Below are 21,287 nucleotides of genomic sequence, written 5' to 3' on the forward strand. Positions count from 1 at the left end.
TCCTTAAATCCTGTCTCATTTTCTGTCTCCTTCCGGCATGTCCACTCTGTTATAGATCTTAGTATCATCTGCAAATAGACAAACTTTACCTTCTAACCCTTCCACAATGTTGCTCATGAAGATGTTTAACAGAACCGGTCCCAACACTGATCCCTGTGGCAGTCCACTTACCATTCTCTCTTCAGAGTAGGTTCCTTTTACCATCACCCGTTGTCTTCTATCTGTCAACCAGTTTGTAATCCATGCCAACACCTTGGAGCTGACTCCCAAGCTTCTCATTTTGTTGATGAGTCTTCTGTTTGGGATCGTATCAAAAGCTTTACTAAAATTCAAGTAATTTATATTGAGGCTCTTCCCTGATCCAGTTCTCTAGTCACCCCATCAAGGAAATCAATTAGATTCGTCTGACAGGACCTTCCTCTGGTGAATCCATGCTGCTTCTGATCGAGCAACCCACCGGATTGTAGATAGTTCACTATCCTTTCTTTCAGCAGAGTCTCCATTAATTTTCCCACCACCGAGGTGATGCTAACCGGCCTGTAGTTTCCAGCCTTTTCTCTACTCCCACTCTTGTGAAGCGGGACCACCACTGCTCTTTTCCAGTCACTAGGCACTACACCCTTTTCCAAAGATCTATTGAACAGGTCACACAGTTTTCCCAGTTTACCTCCTGGTGTAATGCCACCAACCTGAGTTGAGTTCTGACCTCAGTATTGCAATTATGATAGCTGTGAAGCAATGTTCCCTCTAGTTTCTGACATGCTGTGTGTGCAAAAATTTTGTTGTGTGCAACTTTTCCGAAACTTAACTTAATGTTATGCGTCCAAACTTAATACTCAGCTTACTGGAGTTAAAAAAAAAAAAAAAAAAAGTGAAGACTAAGTGAAATGTTAACATGTTTATATACTTCTTAACTAAAGAGGCTACTAAGGTATAGCAAGTAGAAAGCGTAACAATTTTTGTTTTATACCATATATACTGGACGACTGCTCCTCATAACTCAGTTCACAACTTCACAGTCCATAATATTTACATTTTTCCCTGCTGTCTTTGACATTTGTCCATTCGTTATAGATTCTGTCAAGATCTATATTTCCACCATCTAGTTGATAGTTCTTCACATGCATGATCATATCCAAATGCTCCATCTGTAACCGATTCCGTGATTTGGTTTTCGTAGTGTTCATTAAACTGAAGCCAAGTTCAGTCTACATTGGATGCCATGAATGTTGCTCCAATATCCATCAACACAGCGAGGTCTTTGAATTGTTCATTTTGAGTTACAAACGACAACATAGATGACAAATTTGAAATAACTTTGTCTTTGATTTTCTCAGCAACAACGAATTTGAAGTCATTGTATTGATCAACTACTGTTAACTCCTGAGGCAGAAACTCTTTATATTGAGCACAAAGTGATTTTATGTTATCAATTCCGAAATCAGTCACAATTGACAAATGACCCAATATCAAATGCAGCCCATGCCTATATACTTCTTCTTCTTGTGTGTCCAGATGGACACACAAGAGATTGATAAATGTGATCAGCGAGCTTCTGTCGACTGAACTATTGGTTGGTACCTGTAATAGTGCTTTAACACTTTGACTCCACTGAGGTGAGCTTGTTAGATATTGACTTCTGATCTTGTTCAGTTTGCCTCAAGCTAGATGGTGAGCTTCTAGAGTTGTTAAACTCTTCTTCTGAAGAAGAGACAATGAAGCCAAATCTGATAGAACATCATTCAAAATTTCCAGAGCTACCCTAAACTCAGAAGTGCTCAGCTTCTTGAAACAGTATTTGGCAATTGGGTCTTTTCCCCGCTCTTCCTTGAAATATTGTAACAAAACAGCATAGTTTCGAACTATAGCTTGCACAGCAAAATGCCTCGAGAGCCATCGCGCTTTATTTAAAGGTCTGAATGCCACTGAATCATGCTCTTGAGGCGTCAGTGATTTCTTGAAATTTAACTCTTTTTGAAATAGATCTACTAAACATCGAATATACAGTCCTGATAAAAGTTTCAATGTCTTGCATTAGTTTGACTTCTTTCCATGTATCAGTTATTCCTAAATCTTCACGATGTGCTACACAGTGTTGCTGAGTTTGGTGTGGGATTTCTTTTTTCAACTGTGCTGCTACTCCATTTTTTTCTTCCTAACATAAGAGGCTCCGTCCGATGTAAACATAACCATCTTCCTTAAATCAAGCTTATTTGCTGTATAAAAGAGTTTGATGGCAATACGATTAAAGCAGCATTGCAATGTTCTAATCGCAAAATGCCATCAAATGATACTTTGTAATCCAAAGCATTGCTAGACCGATACTTAAAGTATTAAGCATTTGGTCAAAGATGTCAGTGCTTTCATCAATGGTTAAAGTGTTGAACAATGCCGAAGAAATTTCTTGCATTATATCATTTTGAACAACGCTGTTGATGACTTCAAGAAATTCAAATGCGTAATTTTTACTTCTCCAACTATCTGGCAGCTTTACAAATTTGGCCATGTGTTCATTTATTTCTGTAACAGCATGCATAGAGGCGTTCAGTTTGATGGCTAGCAAGACGCTGTCCATCAGGACCTTTATCTCATCTGGATTTGAACGCTTCTGTTCTACAACGATGTGCCTCCTTTGCTTTTCTTCTGGCGTCTCTAGTAACAGGTTCTTCAACCCATCGCGAAATAGTGGATTCATATTTTTCAATTTTGTTACACTGTCAATGTGAGATTTACTTACTAGATGTCTTTTGAGGAAATCCAGTTTCCAGACCTCGTTCCAACTTTTACCTGTAGAAAACTGTCCTACAGCTTTCGCTTCAGCTCCTTTATCTTCATCATACGAAAAAATTTCGCACAGGGCTACATGAGTTAGGCCGTGTGACTTCGCGGTATTAGTTTCAACAGTCTCATCTAGCCATTCGGATTTAAATGATGTAGCTGTTCTCTTGCGTTTAACACCTTTACTCATTTCGGTTTTTATGCGTTCTTCAAATCTTATTATCTTAATTGTAATTAACTTAAATATTATCAACCTATTTAAACTTAACCAGTTGACACTATCTTTTTCTAATTTTCTTTATAAATGATTTATATTACCACATGGTGTGTTATACACTCCGTCATCTAGCTGCTGACGCAGAGCATAGATTCTTGTATGCATGTGTATTGTGGAGCCTAGCAATGCTGGCATCCCTCCCAACCACACTGTGTCACTGTACCCTGAACCGCTGCAGCTATGCCATTGGAGGTTGGAGTATGAACTCTCCCATTAAAGACCTAGCAGGCTAGCAGTCAGTTCTAAGTTACAGGTGGCATCCTGGCCTCTGTCAGAGAGCCGCATCAGTGTGTGCACTTAGGCCTAAATTCACTGGGGTTACAGAAACTTTGGAGCAAGTGTTTAAACCAGTACTATGGTCTGGGTAGAGATGAGTCGGAGATCTCTTAACTCATAGAGTGGCACAGACATTATGTAGCGCACGTTAGGTGTCTCCCATCATTGCTGTGCAAGTATGATTTTTATGCCTAATAATTTGCCTAGTTTTTGGAAAAACTCTAGGATTAAAAAATCTGTGCGCTAAACTTTGTACCGTGTGTGCGTGCACAGCTTAGAGGGAACATGGCTGTGAAGGAAATGCTGTGGAAGTCAGTCCTTTGTTTTGGTAACAAAAATACATTATGCCAGACGCAAGTCACCATCACCCTTCCTGATAATCTCCAGGTGAAGGTTTGTGTTCTGGTGTGGCATAGTTACCGCTAGAAGCATGGACTTGATTTCTCACAGTCATGGACTCTGGCCAAGAGTATACCACAGTCTTATAGCACTTCTGACCTCCCAAGGGGATGCTGTCAGAAGAAGGGGGTGAGGGGGCAGAAACCAGAAGATCCATGTGAACAGAAAGAGGGTGCTGCTGAATGGCGTGAGCTCTTCCTGAAATTCATGATCTTGGACAACTCTTCAGATAAATATTAGTCCCTTATAATTATTATGCAATAAAGGAATATAGAATGCCAGTTAAGAACATTTTAGTGCAAGGACAGATACAGTTTGATTTTGAACTCTTTCTTTGTCCGTAAGTCGACAGGGAAGCCGCCATTCTGTACAGGGAAGCTGATCTGTGGTGATAGTAAGAATGCAACTTTTGCAGCCCAGGTTTTATATCAGGGTGAAAATGAGTTAAGATGTAATGATCACTATAAATATGCATTTTACTGTAAAAGGTTAAAAATCAAGGTGCTTAGTGGCTTAATTTAAAAACAGTATGTGAGCTTTGGACAGGACACAGAAGTGAGGTAAATGTGTGATCTCTCGGCCAAGAGGACCCAGGTCAAACACACAGAGAATGTCATTTAACAAGGGAGGTAGATGCACTTTAATCCTGCCTAGAGCCAGGGAGGGAGACGGCCCTTAACCCCGCTGAGAGCCAAGGAGGTGGACACTCATAAGAACATGCCATGCTGGGTCAGACCAAGGGTCCATCAAGCCCAGCATCCTGTTTCCAACAGTGGCCAATCTAGGCCATAAGAACCTGGCAAGTACCCAAAAACTAAGTCTATTCCATGTTACCGTTGCTAGTAGTAGCAGTAGCTATTTTCTAAGTCAACTTAATTAATAGCCGGTAATGGACTTCTCCTCCAAGAACGTATCCACTTATACACTGTTCAGTGTTGGAAGCTGTGATTGATGGTTGTATTTATTGTATATCTAATTTCCTGTCTTGTCTTCTTTCTCTTGATTTTGTACCATATTAAGCATGTTCTCCCTCACTGTCTCTTCCTTGCCTCCAGGGGTATTATAAGAATATTTTCTCGTACCTTTTTGAGTGCTCTGTCCCTGGCATGATGTTGCACTTCATAGAGACCTTTCTCTATCTCCCCTCTTGTTTTTCTACTGCAGGAGTTGGGGAACCTTCGCCGTCTTGTTTGTCTGGATGTGTCTGAGAATAAAATGGAGCAGCTACCCAATGAAATCAGCGGGCTGACATCTCTCACCGACCTACTGCTGTCCCAGAACCAGTTGGAAGGCATACCTGGTGGGATTGGTGAGTGTCTTTCCAGAGGGAAGCAAAAGGCTTGCTGGAAAACATTCCTGGAGGGGCTGGGGGGTGTGAGGGGCGACAGTTATTCTCTTAAAGACACTGGAGGGAATGGAAAACCTGATGAATGGTGGGTGAGGATTCTTTCTGTGTAGGGTAGGGTCTATGTGATAATTCTGCTCATGTGCTAGGTGAGGGTCCTTGTGGTTCTCTCCATATGATGAGTGACTATCCTTGTGGTGATTTTTCTACATGTAGTTGGGGTTGAGTTAAGATCCATATGGTAATTCTCTGTATGTGATGAGTGAAGGTCCCTGTGATTCTTTCTGTGTAGTTAGTGGGTGTGGAGGGTCCTTGTGGTGATTTTCCCTGAATAGCTGAGGTGTGTGAGAATTCTTGTGATGGGGTGGGCGAGGGTTCTTGTGGTGGGGATTGGTTAGGGCCTGTGTGGTGGTTGATGGGTGAGGATTCTTGTGGTGGGGATGGGTGAGAGTCCTTGTGGTGATTTTCTACATGCAGCTGGGGTGAGGAAAGGTCCTTATGGTGGGGAATGGTTACTTTTGTGTAGTTGGGGATGAGTAAAGGTCCTTGTGGTGATTCTTTCTGTGTGGTGGAGATTCATAAGGGACCTTAAGAATATAAGCTTTGCCATATTGGGTAAGACCAAAGGCCATAAAGCCAGTATCCTGTACAGAGCGTCCATGGCAGTTCTGCACACCTATGGTATCGAATGCATGCCGCTGGCTTCTGGGCTTGGTGATCAGAGTTGCCCTTGGAGGAAAATGCGCTTACTTGGAGAGGCAGCGTGAAGACACGGTGGCAAGACATAAGCAGGACGCTGGAGACTGAACTGTGAGGCAGGCAGCTTTATGTCAGGAGTGCTGTTACATAAATACAAGTGCAGGAATCTTGGAACACAAACACATTAATAAGCGGAACAAGACTTGGATGTTTAGGCAAGGCTTGGAAATTAGGAAACCCAGGTAGTGCGTCTGCGGAGCAGATGCTAAGATGGCTGTTGAACCAGCACTGTGTATTCTCTAAGTAAGCTTTATATACTTCTGGGAATAAGAGGCACACCCAGTGCTGGTCCAATCAGATGGCTGCAGGGGCATCTGACTCTCAGGAAACAGGACAAATACACTAGAACTAATGGGAGCCTCTGCAGCTCTGTGGCAGGTTCATGGACTAGAAATCCCAGTGTCATGGGGTTAAATCCCATTGACCCTGACGAGGCAGGCCTCGGTTTGTCATTTTTCTGGGTTGTATGTGCTTACATGAAGCATTTATTTTGCTTTTTTAGTTTGCTATAGAGGTAGATATTCAAACTTACCTGCACAATTGCAACATCTGTGGGTACCTTTTATCTCTGGACTTGCATTCGTTTTTAAAGGGATGGATTTTTGAATGAGTCTAAAAACTATAGCCAATATTGTAGTCTACATTTTGGTCACATTGGTGAACTGTTGGCCCACTATAACCTCTGATGGTTGGGTCCTTTGAATAATTTCAAAAGGTTATAGATCACGCCAATTGAATTTCCCTTCAAATCGCCCACCAAGGAGAACATTATCTTTCAGTAGACACCAGGATCTGCTAAGATTAAAAATCTCTTCCTCCTTGAAGGCAAGAGCGATTGAGCCAGTACCACCGCAAGTAAGAATTGGGATTTTATTCCAGGTACTTGTTCCCAAAAAAGCTGGAGGACATCATTCCATCCTAGGTCTAAGAGTCTTGAACAAGTATCTCATGATGGAAAGGTTCAAGATATTTTTTTCCTGGGCTACTTAATACCCCTTTTAAACAAGGCATACTGGCTATGTTCTCTGGATTTGAAGGAAGTGTACATACATAAAGGTACATCTTAGTCCCAGGAGCTAACTCAGATTTATAGAAAGGCAGGGGTGGCCAACTCTGCCTCTCGAGATCCACAAACAGGCTTAGTTTTCAGGACATCCACAATGAGTACGCATGAGATAGATTGCATGCAGTTTCACCATTGTATGCAAATCTATTTCATGCATATTCATTGTGGATGTCCTGAAAACCAGGCCACCCCTGTGGTAGGAGAACACCATTTTAAATACCGATTTCTGTTTAGTGTAGCATCAGCCCTGTAAGCATTCACTAAGTGTCTAGCTGTGGTCGCAGCATTCTTTGTGTGTTTCTTTACCTCAATGATTGACTGAGACACAAGGTCACTATTCAGACAGAGGTGGACTGGTCCATACGAAGCACCATCTGGGCATTGAGGTTACCTGGCTTCCAATTGTGGCTCTGGGCCATCCGAACACTAAGAGCCACTTATCCTGCAAGAATGGAATATGTTCTGGTGCACACGCTAAATCACCAGATGGGCTTTCACGCGTGGTTGCTGGATTGGCATCTAGGGAACAAGGTTTTCTCTTGGTAGGCAAGTGCTCAAAACAGAAGGCTGTCTGCATTCTGCTGCAGAAGGAGATTAGAGGGCAAACTAGCGCTGGATGCTTTCTCCCTTCATTGAGGAACAGGATTTCTTTGTGTGTATTCCAATTCCTCCAGTGGCATCAATTTTAATAAAACTCGGGGCCTATGATTCTAATAGTCTCCTCTCAGTCGAGATAGATTTGGTTTCCTATCCTTTGGTATTTATCCATCAGGGAACTAATCAAGTTGGATACTTTTCCAGCTTTAATATCACAGAACCAAGGGAAAGTTCTTTCACCCCAATCTCCATTTCTTTGGATGTTGAGAGCCTAATGATTTGTTCCTGTAGTCATTCCGATTCAGTGTCTAGGAAGGAATCCATTAGAAGGTTTTATGATTGTGAATGGCAGAGGTTTGTTATCTGGAGAGAGGACAAAGACCTACATCCCTTCTAACCCATATAATAGCATCTACATCTCTGAGTCTAGTGTCAAAACCAACTTGATTAGAGTACACCTTGGTGTAATTTGCAAATACCATCAATATATAGAAGGAAGACTGGCTTCTGGATAACCTTTTGTTGATGATATTCAGTTTCTACTACCCTTTTCCACTCCAATTGACGCAATATTCTCAGAGTTGACTTCTTGTTTAACTAAACTAAAATCCTGGTTACAGGATAATAATCTGATTTTTAACCTCAAGAAAAGTGATTGCAATGATCTCTCTCACTGATCTTCTGACTCTACCAGCAAGTTGGTTGTTTGATAGTACCTCTATTCCTGTGTCTTCTAGCACTTGTGACTTAGGAATGAATATTGATTTGTCACTCTCCTTTCACCCACAAATCAATTCTTTAGTCCATACTTATTTTTTCAAATTGCAGCTTCTCTGGTCTATAAAACCTTTCCTAAGACTTTTTTTTTTTGTAACTTTGTATTTAACAAATGTCAGACAACATATATACAGTATGTAAACAAAATTCCACATCTCATCATCTATAATATATTCTCACAAAACTGTACATGGAGACTTCTTGTCATAGTGGCATCTTATATAAAAGAATTCTCAAGGTTGTCTTAGGACTAAGCTAAATTAAAAATATTACTGCCACCGATCTAGGCTACAGAAACAAACTCAATTTCTTCAGACCTTATAATCCCAGAATTTCTTCCAGATGAAATTGTATTTATCTTCCTGTCCCTGAAGAGTATGTGAGCGTTTTAATGAATGCTATTTCCACCATTTGAGACGCTCAATGAGAAGCGACAAGAATCTGCTTCCAAAATGTTGCTATTGTGAAGTGGGCTGCAGGAATACAATAATTTGCTAACTGGATTTCCCTCCTTGTCAAAGAACCCTCAGACTTCCCACATGTATTCAACAAGCCCAAGGTGGGAGTTGAGGAAAAATCCTTCCTCGTAATGGTTTGAATTGTTGCTTCAACTGTCGACCAAAACAACTGTAATGCAGAACAGGTTCACCACATATGCAAATAGGACCTCTCAAAGCCATAGCCCTTCCCACACAACGGAGAGGTGGCCTGAGAGAACTTTTTTTATACAAAAAAGAGGGTATCTATATGCTTTGTTGAAGCAGGTGCATCATCAAGTCTACCGTTCTTGCACACATGGAGACTGACTGTGCATCTTGCCATGTTATGTCCCAATCCTCATTCCAGGCATCTATCAAATGCTGATACCCCTTCGTAACTTCATCTGAAATGGTAAGACCCTTATATAGATATGACAGTGTTTCCCCCTTAACCCCCTTATCATATAGAAACCTTTCAACTGCCCTCGGGAACCATGGTTCCCACCTGGCACCCTAAATTCGAATTGACGCATCCCTGACTTGCACAAAGAGTAAGATCCCCGCTCCACCTGAAAACTAACCTGCAGTTCCTGAAAAATGCCCATCTCTTCCCCCTCCACAACTGTCAGACAAACCTCAATCCCTGCTGCTGCCGATGCCCAATATCCAGAAGAAAAGAACAGTATGATATCCTGGGATTTTTGCCCACTGGCGAAATAGATAAAGCCTCCGCTGATAAACCAAGATGCCTACATGCATCCCTCCACACCTTAACTGTGTGTGAAATAATAGTAGGCTATGCAAGATTTCATGTACAGCTGGAAAGCTTCTCTGCATTGTAAGCAGCAAAGATATCTCAAAACCTGCAGTGTCTGCCCACTCTAATTGCACCCATCCGGTACTTGTGTCCACACAATATCAGTCTCTGATGCAGTCAATACTTGCCACTCTATAATAGCTAAGAAAATCAGATAATCCCATAACACTCTGCTGCTTAGGCCAACACAAGGTGTCCATTGAAATACACTCCATGCTTGCCTGCCAGATAAAACTACGCATCATACCCCTAAGGATTGCAAACACCTCTTGCGGCACAGCATAACGGAACATGCTGGAGTAAATGTAACAGGCTGGGCAGAATGCTCATCTTAAGGTTGATGAATCTTTTCCAAGACAGGATGATAGTTTATCTTGTATAATGCAGAGAATCGATGAAACACTTACACCCCAATGTAATTAAATCCCTCGATGACCCTTGGAAAAAAGTGACTGACATCTAGGAAGATATACTTTACTGCCCCCAAACCAAAATTTGATTTTCAAGCAGTGTGGCAATTGGAGGTTTATTATGGCATGTTTTTAAGTCCATATAAAAACTTATCTTCAGGAAACGGACCTATGGTTATTACTTATTGCCTAAGGAGTTGAGAGATTGCCAGTGGCAGTATTTGATGGTCCTTCACAATATAAGATTTCCTAGCATGTAGCAGATGGACTCAGGACCAATGGGTATAGTGTACTCCTGCTAGCAGTTGGAGACTGATCAGATTTCAATCTGACGTCAGCCCTAGTACATATACCCCTGCAGGAAGTGCAGCTCTTCAGTATTTTCCATCTCCATAGCAGTTAGGGACTATCTGCACACTCTCACAGCGTTAGAACCAAACTCAAAGAAGAAAATCAAAATTTAAAGGAGAAACCTACCTGATGACTAGCCCCGCTCTCCTGCGGTGATATCCTCTGGTCCCTCCCCCAGATGACGCATCTTCCAAAACGCGCCTCACAAGGATGCCCTTCAAAGGATCCCTCCTGTTCGGCAGCGAACTGGAGAAACTGGCCGACAAATGGGGCGAGTCCGCATTGCCGCACCTGCCGGAGGATAAGACGAAGACCATGACATCAAGCCACGCTCATTTAAAGTTCCCGTGATCCTGGAATTCTTACAGAACGGACTACAGAAGGGGCTTTCCCTCAACTCCATCAAGGTACAGGTGGCCGCATTGTCATGCTACGGCTCCAAGAGCGAGGGCGACAGCATAGCTTCTCACCCGGACGTGTCACACTTCCTGAAAGGAGTCAAACACATTCGTCCACCACTAAAGTAGCCGGTACCTCTGTGGAACTTCAACCTCGTTTTGGATTTCCTAGCGGGAACCGCCTTCAGATCCCTCCACCTGTTAACCTTAAAGATGGTGTTCTTGCTGGCAGTTTGTTCAGCCTGCCGCATCTCGGAACTACAAGCACTGTCCTGCCATGAGCCATTCCTCAGGCTCACCCCGGGAGCCATCCAACTATTTATTTATTATTTTTATATACCGACATTCGATCTCAATTAAGATATCACACCGGTTTATATTCAGGTACTGTAGGTATTTCTCTATCCCCCAGAGGGCTTACAATCTAAGTTTTTGTACCTGAGGCAATGGAGGGTAAAGTGACTTGCCCAAGGTCACAAGGAGCGACTGCAGGACTTGAACCGTGGTCTCCTGGTTCATAGTCCACTGCTCTAACCACTGGGCTATTCCTCCTCCCTTCGCATGGTTCCCTCCTTCCTCCCCAAAGTGGTCTTACACTTCCACCTTAACCAGACCATCTCGCTACTAACGACGGATGGCTTGAAGAATTCGGAAGAAGCCTGTAGTCTACACCACCTCAACATCGGCAGGCTCCTATCCAGATACCTGGAAATGTCGGAACCCGTATGAAAAACGGACCACCTTTTTGTCCTTCACAGCGGAAAGAGACAAGGGGACGCGGCCTCGCGGGCAACCATTGCCCGCTGGATCAAGGAAGTCATCAAGGCGGCCTACGTAGAAGCAGGCAAGCCTCCGCCTCTACAGGTCAAGGCCCATTCTACCAGAGCCCAGGCAGTATCCTGGGCAGAAACTAGAATGCTGTCGCCTGCCGAGATCTGCAGGGCGGCGACATGGTCCTTCATCCATACCTTCTCCAGATTCTACTGTCTGGATGTCCAGGCTTGGGAGGACACGGCATTTGCAAGAGCAATTCTAAGAGGGCCACGGGCAGCCTCCCACCCGGTTCGGGAGTAGCTTTTATACATCCCATTGGTCCTGAGTCCATCTTTTACACGCTAGGAAATGGAGAAATTACATACCAGATAATTTCATTTTCCTTAGTGTAGACAGTGGACTCAGCATCCCACTCTTGGCTGCCGTTACACATGGTCTTTCAAATGATTCAAGGGTAAGCCACGTTTCATTTACCTAGGGCATCCACCCTGCCGGGTGTCGATGCTTTCCGGTTGGGTACACTGGCGGACTCCAGCTACAGTCAATCAACCAGTTCAAGCTAATCAAGTTTTAATGTTTAACCAAGTTATGAAGTTATTGAAGTTAACCAAATTAAGTTAATCAATCAGTCAGTCATACATATACCCACAATGCTTTTCGAGGAGAATACTGAAGAGCTGCACTTCCTGCAGGGGTATATGTACTAGGGGCTGACGTCAGATTGAAATCTGATCCGTCTCCAACTGCTAGCAGGAGTACACTACACCCATTGGTCCTGAGTCCATCTGTCTACACTAAGGAAAACGAAATTATCAGGTAAGTAATTTCTCCATTTCTAGTGTATTTATTGAATTTGTAGGGATACATTGTATGTTGAATATCCACTAGGACCAGGGAGCTTATCAGCTCCTGTGTCTAAGTTTGGCCAGCTGGGATGGCCCATCCTGCCAGCCTGAATGCCTAGCGTTTGAGTGAGGGGAATGTATTATGTGAAAGTGCAGTGCACAGGTCCCATCTTGACACCGCATCTTATCACTCTCTCCCATTCTCGGGTGCCCAGGTCAGCTGAAGCAGTTGTCAATCCTGAAGGTGGACCAGAACAGAATTGGGCAGCTGACTGAGTCGATTGGGGAGTGTGAAAACTTGTCAGAGCTCGTATTGACGGAAAACCTGCTGGCGGTAAGTCACTGTTGTCCAGACTCTGGCAAAAAGGGTCTCGAGGGTTCTTGTGGGAGTGTGGAGGGATGGATCATCTGGACAGGGAAAACTTAGGTCACAGAGCCAGGATGCAGGTAACATTGGCATATGCAGACCGATTGGCTCATTCAGTCTGTGCAATTGGGTAGTGATTGCCAGGGAAAGGAGATGAATGCTGGGCCTTGGTAAAGCCCCATTGGGCATATGATGCAGTTTGGCCAACTCTATTGGAATCATGTTGATTAGATCAAGGGAACTGCAGGTCAGCAAAGCTAAGGGGGGGGGGGGTCTGGAGAAAAGAGAAAGGTGGCTAAGATTGATACAGTAATGGTGTATGAACTAAGGCCCAGACACAGATTTATAGAGAGAATGGCAGATCCAGAGACACCGAGGAAATTATTTTTGTGTTTTCTGTGATAAGGTAGTTTGCTGTCAGGATTTGAGCTACAACTGAAAAGCATATATTTTTTTTCCTCCTGATGGGGTGTGGATACAGAATCAGTGATAGTTTTCAGAATCCTCTGAGAAGAATCAGAAGGATGGGCAGCTGTCTTTATCCTTAAATAAATTACTATCAGGCCGATACAGTGCAGTGCGCTCCAACGGAGCGCACTGTTAGCCTGCTCTTGGACGCGTGTTTTCCCTTACCCCTTATTCAGTAAGGGGCGGAAAACGCGCGTCCAACCCACGGCACCTAATAGCGCCCTCAACATGCAAATGCATGTTGATGGCCCTATTATTTTTATTTATTTATTTAGCATTCGTTTATATACCGAGGTATAGCAGACATTGCCTTCACTCCGGTTTACATTATAACAAACCAGTTACATTTAAATTCATAACAGTATAACAGAAATTGAATCAGAACAATAACTTAATAAAAGTCAATAAATACATTATACATTAGATATATGACTGTATGCAAATCTTGAAGGGGGACGGTTGATACCGAAACAAAAAACGAGAAAAGGTTTCTGCGAGTCGGGGCAGTTGTCATAGGAGGGGGATTGCTGGCATAAAATGGAACGTGTAGTGGATGTGATAAAAGATTAATGCTCTGCTGACATTGGGTGAGCAGCCATTGCAAGACTGTGTGAGTAGCCAAGCTTTAAGTTCTTTTTAAAAGATTTAAAGTTTTCTTGCGAATTGAGGTGTTGAGGTAGTGAGTTCCATAATTTTGGGCCGACGATAGAGATGGCTCTATTTCTTGTGGAGGATAGTTTGGCTTGTGGTAGTGAAGGAACATCCAGCTGAATTTTATATGTTGATCTTGTTGTACGTGATGATTTATGTAGATGTATAATATTGTCCAGGGCGGTGTAGTCTGCTTTATGAATTGTCTTGTGTAGGATTGTGAGGACTTTGAACTCTATTCTTTTTTCAACTGGTAGCCATTGTAAGTTGTAGAGTACTGGGGATATATGGTCGGATTTTCTTTTACCAGTTAGGTATGCGCGCGGGATACAGAAAGTAAAATGTGCAGCCAAGCCGCACATTTTACTTTCAGAAATTAGCGCCGACGCAAAGGTCGCCGCTAATTTCTTCCAGCACTGGGAAAGTGCACAGAAAAACTGCTTTTCTGTGCACCCTCTGACTTAATATCATGGCGATATTAAGTCGGAGGTCCCGAAGAGTAAAAAAAAAAAATAAATAAAATTTGAATTCGGCCCGCAGCTGTATGGTCGAAAACTGGACACTCAATGTTGCCGGCGTCCGGTTTCCGAACCCATGGCTGTCAGCGGGCTCGAGAACCGACGCCGGCAAAATTGAGCGTCGGCTGTCAAACCCGCTGACAGCCGCCGCTCCTGTCAAAAAGGAGGCGCTAGGGACGCGCTAGTGTCCCTAGCGCCTCCTCTTCTCCGTTTCTACCGCGCCACCTAATATGAATACTGCATCGCGCGCACCGGCGAGGGGCCGGTTCGTCCGCTCTCCCACGGACTTTACTGAATCGGCCTGTATGATAGTGTCCTCGCACCGTTCTGGAACAGCAGGAGCTGAGAGTTCCCCCCTCCCACACCCAGCATTCCTACATCATTCCCTGCAGTGACATCTGCTGGGGGAGGCTGGGGCTGCAGGGAGCTGTGATCACCCCCACATCCAGAGTTCCTGCACCTTTTTGTACAACGAGTCCTAGTAGTAGCACTTTTCCCCACTGTGAAAAGAATTAAATTATAGTGCTGTAAACCAAGACAGGGAGTTGGAGTGAGTTACCCATAGCTTAGGAAAGAATGAAAGCACATGGAGAAAGTGACTTGACTGAGGTGGCTGAGCTTCTGGTGCCAGTAGTGGGGTCTCTAGGGTCCTGACTCCTAGCACTCTCCCCCTATATGTCAGCAGTAGATCTCCTGGTGACTCTTGTGCTGTATCCACAGACGCTGCCAAAATCCATAGGGAAACTCACCAAACTGACCAACCTGAATGTGGACCGGAACCGCCTGACCTCGCTGCCGCTGGAAATCGGGAGCTGTAGCAGCCTTAACGTACTGTCCTTGCGAGAGAACCGCTTGACGCTCTTGCCCGCTGAGCTGGCCGATGCCAGCGAGCTGCATGTCCTGGATGTGGCTGGGAACAGGTAAGGAGAGGGAGAAGCTCCGGAAGGTGAAATGAGCGTTCGCTGCCTCTTGATCTCATGGCCCACGGTGGGCGTGTAACAGGTTGCCATGTGGCCGGCAGCGTGGTCTGATTTGAAGCTTGGAGGCAGCAGTAGCACTGCCCTCTCACTAATGTTGCTTTGTTGGCTTCTGTTTTCTCTGCTTCCTTTTTGGGTCTCATTGCTAGATTGTCTCATATTTCTTAAAATATTTTGTTCCTCATCTTTGGTTAGCATCACATTCTTGTTGGGATGTATTGGTTTTTTTTTCTTTTTTTAAACATTTTTCTTTTTGAAGTCTACTTTCTAGGAACTTATTAGACCATATAATAAACGGGTCTAGCAGTTGTGTGCCTGCCTGGAAGATGTTTATTCCAAGCTCTGGGGCTTCCTTAGCTTTCCTGCATCTGCAGGGTTGTGTTAGAGTTGTTGGAAGCTGCCTGATCTCCGTTCCTTTTGGCTACCTGGGATTGTGGTCCCAGTTGTCATAGATTGTCTCTTCATACACAGTAAGTTAGTTATGGTGTAAAGTTTGTTCCTGAGCTCTTTCTGCTGTCAACAGCACTGAGCAATTTTTTTTTCCAACTCATTTCCAAAATGTTTGAACCACTTTGCTTATATAATGCACTGAAGCATGCCAATGAAGTCAGGTCTACTCCCACTTCAGCTTCGAGTTGTCTCTGATTGATTGCCACTATCTGCTATTGCTTCCGTATATCTGAGCCCGATCTGAAAGTCACCAGTTCCTCCAGGAGTGTTCCCTGTATCTGGAGGCAAAAGAGGACATTGTCACTGATGGGAAGTGAAACTTGTGATGGCTCTTTAGGAGCAGCCTGGCCTACCTCAAGGTCTTCTGGCTGCAGACACATTGTTCCCACATCTGAGATAAGACCCACCTGTATGTCTCTCCACAGGTACACCTGATGGCTAAAACATTTAAGAATAAAAGAATTGCCATACTGGGTCAGACCAAGGGTCCATCAAGCCCAGCATCCTGTTTCCAACAGAGGCCAATCCAAGTCACAAGTACCTGGCAGGATCCCAAACAGCAGTCAGATCATGTGTTACTAATGCCCAGGGATTAGTAGTGGCTTTTCCCCAATCTACCTGCTTAACAGTTTATGGTCTTCTTCTCCAGGACCTTGAGCAAACCTTTTACTTTTAAACCCAGCTACAATAATGGTCTTTACCACAACCTCCGGCAATAAATTCTAGAGCTTAATTGTGCATTGAGTGAAAGCATTTTCTCTGATTTGCTTTGAAGGTGCTACTTACTCACTTTATGGCGTGTTCCCTGTATTTTTTGAAAGAGTAAACAACCGATCCACATTTATCCATTCTAAACATAGTAATGATGGCAGATAAAGACCAAATGGTCCATGGAGTCTGCCCAACAATTTGTTTACCATAGTAACTGCCCTTCTGTTTCTGTTAAGGGTAGTAAATGCTGTTCCATGCAGGTTACCCACAGTGGAAATGTTACATCATTCCTTTCTTCAAGTCTTTAGGGATCTGCACTGTTTGTCCCTTGCCCTTTTGAATTCCTTCACTGTTTTTGTCTTCCCCATCCCCTCTGGGAGGGGCATTCCAGGCATCCACCACTCTATCGGTGAAGCAAGATTTCCTGATGTTGGTTCTGCATCATCTCCCCCCGCCCATCAGAGTTTAATTTCATAACTCCTAGTTCTACTGTTTCCGACGGAAAAAGTTTGAAGTTCTTGCATCATTAAAACCTTTCAGGTATCTGAAGGTCTGTATCGTATCTCCCCTGCACCTCCTCTCCTCCAGGGTAGACATATTTAGGTTCTTCAGCCTCTCCTCATAAGTCATTTGATGGAGGCTCCCCCCACATTTTGATTGCCCTTCTCTGGACCATCTCCATCCTGTCTCTGTCTCCAGAACTGAGCACAGTTCTCCAGTTGAGGCCTCACCAAGGACCTGTACAAGGGCATCATCACCTCCTTTTTCTTACTCGATATTCCTCTCTCTGTGCAGCCCAGCTTTCTTCTGGCTTTAGCTATCGCCTTGTCACACTGCTTCGGTACCTTCAGGTCCATACACATCGATCTATCACTGCTCATCACATACAGCTCTTTTGGATTGCCGCACCCCAGATGCATAAAACTGCACTTCTTGGCATTGAATCTGAGCTGCAAAGTCTTTGACCACTCTTCAAGCTTTCTTAAATCACTTTTCATTCTCTCTACTCCTTCAGGCATGTCCACTCTTATAGACAAACTTTACCTTCTATCCTTTCCATAATGTCACTCATAAAGATATTGAACAGAACCATCCTGTGGCAAGCCATTTAATATGGTTCTTTCTTCAGAGTAGGTTCCATTTACCATGACACATTGTCTCCTATCTGTCAACCCATTTTTAATCCACTCCACGCTACCTTGGTGCTCAGTCCCAAGCTTCTCATTTTATTCATGAGCCTCCTATGTGGGACTTCTCTGTATTTTATTTGTGATATCAAACCTTACTGTCTGATGATCACTGGTGCTCAGGAGAGCACCTGCTCGGACATTAGAGACATTATCCCCATTTGGGAGCAATATGTCGAGTATTCACCCTCCCTTGTGTGCTCCATTACCATTTGTTTGAGCAGAGCCCTGGAAGGGCATCCATTATTTCTCTACTTCTAGTAGATTCTGTTGAAGGGGTACTCCAGTCCACATTCGTAGGATTAAAATCTGCAATGAGCATCACTTCTCCCTTGTTTTCCCAACTTTTAGATGTCCTCTACTAGATCTCTGTCCAGCTCTTCAGTCTGAGTTTGAGATCTGTAGATCGCACCAATGTAAATGGAAGGACCATCGTGTTGTGCTTTTTTTTTTTTTTTTTGACAGCTCATGATGCTTCTTCCTCTACCCCACATCCCTTGCAGTTCAGTTGCTTGGATATTGTTTTTGGCATAAAGAGCTATGCCTTCCCTTTTTCTGTCCTCTCGTTCCTTAAGTTATAGCCCGGTATTGCTGTATCCCAGTCATGAGACTCAGTGAACCAGGTCTCTGTAACAGCAACGATATCCAAGTCCACTTCCACCATTAGGGCCTGCAGGTGTGGGCTTGTATTGCCTAAGTCTATGAGCATTTGTGACCATAGCTTTCCAGCTGCTCTTCTTAAGTCACCTTTTCTGCCTTTTTGAACTGATTGATTTTTGTTTTCTCCTCCCAATTCCTGTATTGCTTGCTGGGGGGCGACATGCCAATTTCATTGGCCATCTCCTGCCATCCCCAGTGTAAATGCTTGATAATATGATATGAATTTCTCGCTTAGAATCTTCTTCCCTGTCCTCCTTACCAAATCTTTTACTGTTCCACATATGGCTCAGCCTCCAATGTATCCAAAACCACTTTGCTTACACCAGGTTTTGAGCCAGGAATTGAAGTTGCCTATATGGCAGAGCCTTTGCTTTGCCTTCCCTTGAACAGGTAATACTGTCGAAAGGCAAAGGTCTTTGTCATTTGTTTAATCTTTTACCCTGGATCTTGGAAGGCTTTCTGTGCTTCAAGAATACAATTTCTAGCATTGATATTTGAGTCTTTACGTCTATAATTGCATTGACTATCTGGTTGGTGTTCTACTGGCTGAGGATCTGGAAGGCTTCCCCATCTTCAGAGGAACCAATTTGGGAAATCATTTTGATTGAGTCTCCCAGCAGAAGCAGCTTCCTTTTATGACCTATGATAATGTTGAAGGGTTTCTGAGTACACTGAGTGACTCCATCCCTTTCAGATATCACCTCATTGTCCATTGCTGGAGTTTGTTCGTTATCCAGCAGGGAAAGTGGGCGAGTCTTCTTCACAGGCTTTATCCCACTGTAATCCATTTAGTCCTGGATGTCTGACTTCTCTGTGGGAGTGGGCATTGACACACAGGATGCTCCAAAGTTGAGACAGCTGGAGGCAAAATGGACAATCTTTGATTCTTCAAATGACAGGTCTTGGGAGATGAGAACTGAATGAAAGACATTTTGTTAATGATTGATTAGTCCCTTGAAATCCTATAATTAAGGAATGGTATTCTATTCCATTCATAATTTTAACGACCTCTATCATATCCCCCCCTCAGCCGCTCTTCTCCAAGCTGAAAAGTCCTAACCTCTTTAGTCTTTCCTCATAGGGGAGCTGTTCCATCCCCTTTATTATTTTGGTCGACCTTCTCTGTACCTTCTTCATCACAATTATATCTTTTTTGAGATGCGGCGACCAGAATTGTACACAGTATTCAAGGTGGGGTCTCAGCATGGAGCGATACAGGGGCATTATGCATTTTCTGTTTTGTTAACCATTCCCTTCCTAATAATTCCCAACATTCTTTGTTTTTTTTGACTGCTGCTGCCCACTGAGCCAACGATTTCAATGTGTTATCCACTATGATGCCTAGATCTCTTTCCTGGGTGGTAGCTCCTAATATGGAACCCAACATGTAACTACTATGTGGGTTACTTTTCCCCATGTGCATTGCTTTGCACTTGTCAACATTAAATTTCAACTGCCATTTGGATGCCCAGGCCTGCAATTTCTCACAATCCACTTGTGATTTAATGACTCAGAATAATTGGCATCTGTAAATCTGATTACCTCATTTGTCAGTCCCCTTTCTGGATCATTTATAAATATATTAAACAAAACCAGCAAGCCCAGTTCAGCTCCCTGAGGCACTCCACTGTTGACTTTTCTCCCACTGAGAAAGCCGACCATATAATCCTACTCTGTTCCCTCCTTTGTGACTAGTTTGCAGTCCATAAAAGGACACTACCTTCTATCCCGTGACCTCTTTTTTTTTTTTCAGGAATTTTTAAAGCTCAGGAGAGATCAGGATCCAGTCTTTTTTATTACTGGACTGAGCGAGTCCGGTTCCCTCTGCTGATGGTCACTCAGAGCTAGATCCCCCATGTTTACCTGAACGCCCAGCCCAGCCCATCTCTCTGAGCCTGACTGCTGAGTTCCAGGTGTCTCACCTGCTCCTGCTTCAAATAATAATAATAAAAGTCTCCATTTGGGGTTCGGCCATGTAACTTGTCCTACTGGAACTCTTGCAGTCTGGCTTAAAATGTAGTCAGCCCTATCCACAGACTTGTAGAAGGGAAAAGTGCATGAGGTCTCAGTCATTTAAAACCTCCCATCTAAGACCTTGCCGTGTCGTTGGTCAGCACAATTCTTAATCGGCTGATAAAGCCTTTCCAGCTGCCCAGCTCATATGAGCTTACCTACCCGACCTGGAAGGTTGTAACGTTGGTAATGGATATTCCTGCCCCCGGAGGCAGTACGCACCATGGCCCCCCAAATTGGTCCAGCTGGATGATACGTTGCACACGTAGCGGATGCTCTTGCCACTATCAGTCAGATGATATTCAAGCACATTTCTCTGTATGGGGAAACCTGCCCTTCAGAAAAGCTGTCTCCCACCAGCTGGAGAGGACTGAAGCCCTCCCAAACTCTTTTTTTTCTCTATTGACAGCTTTCCTGTAGGTAAATACACAATCACACAGGGGTCCTAGCAGGCTTGGACCTAAAGGGATAGGACAGAGCCTGTTAAGGGTGTGGGTGTTGGTAGCAGGCTTCCATCACGGAGATTGGCAGAGCTGCCACGGGGGCGTCCTGGTGTACCCTTTCCACTGCCTCTCGTTGCTGTCCTGGGAGTAATTCTTAACTTCCATCTCCCTCAGGGGCTGGTTGGTTGGTTAATCTCAAGGGTTGTCTATCATTAACCTCTTTGGGTTTAAAAAAAAATTGTTTAGCAGAAAATAAAAAGAAGAAAATTTGGTGTTACCTGACTGACCATTCTTCTATCCTGTCGATGCTTGGTTCATCAGGTAGCCCTTCCTGTCATGGTGCTGCTGTTAGGCAGGCTTAGCTATGGAGATGGGGGCATTGCTCACCTGCAATTGCTCTCCTCTGGAAATGGCTTGCTGGTGGAGTTGGATACTCATTAGTATCCCTTATTGCAGGGGTGGCCAACTCTGCCCCTCGAGAGCCACAAACAGAC

The 21,287-nt window shown here is 43.9% G+C and overlaps 1 protein-coding gene across 13 annotated transcripts in view; it reads left to right on the top strand.

The window, feature by feature from the left end:
• Window positions 1–21,287, top strand: part of SCRIB (scribble planar cell polarity protein) — a gene marked incomplete in the record, with an annotated part of 447,609 nt that overhangs the window by 154,340 nt on the left and 271,982 nt on the right. For all 13 annotated transcript variants that reach the window (XM_029592269.1, XM_029592271.1, XM_029592272.1 and 10 more), the window contains 3 exon segments: window positions 4,895–5,039; window positions 12,564–12,682; window positions 15,073–15,272. In XM_029592269.1, coding sequence (XP_029448129.1) covers window positions 4,895–5,039; window positions 12,564–12,682; window positions 15,073–15,272 — 464 coding nt within the window.

Source organism: Rhinatrema bivittatum, chromosome 2 (assembly GCF_901001135.1).
Source record: "Rhinatrema bivittatum chromosome 2, aRhiBiv1.1, whole genome shotgun sequence".
NCBI classification, from domain to species: Eukaryota; Metazoa; Chordata; class Amphibia; order Gymnophiona; family Rhinatrematidae; genus Rhinatrema; species Rhinatrema bivittatum.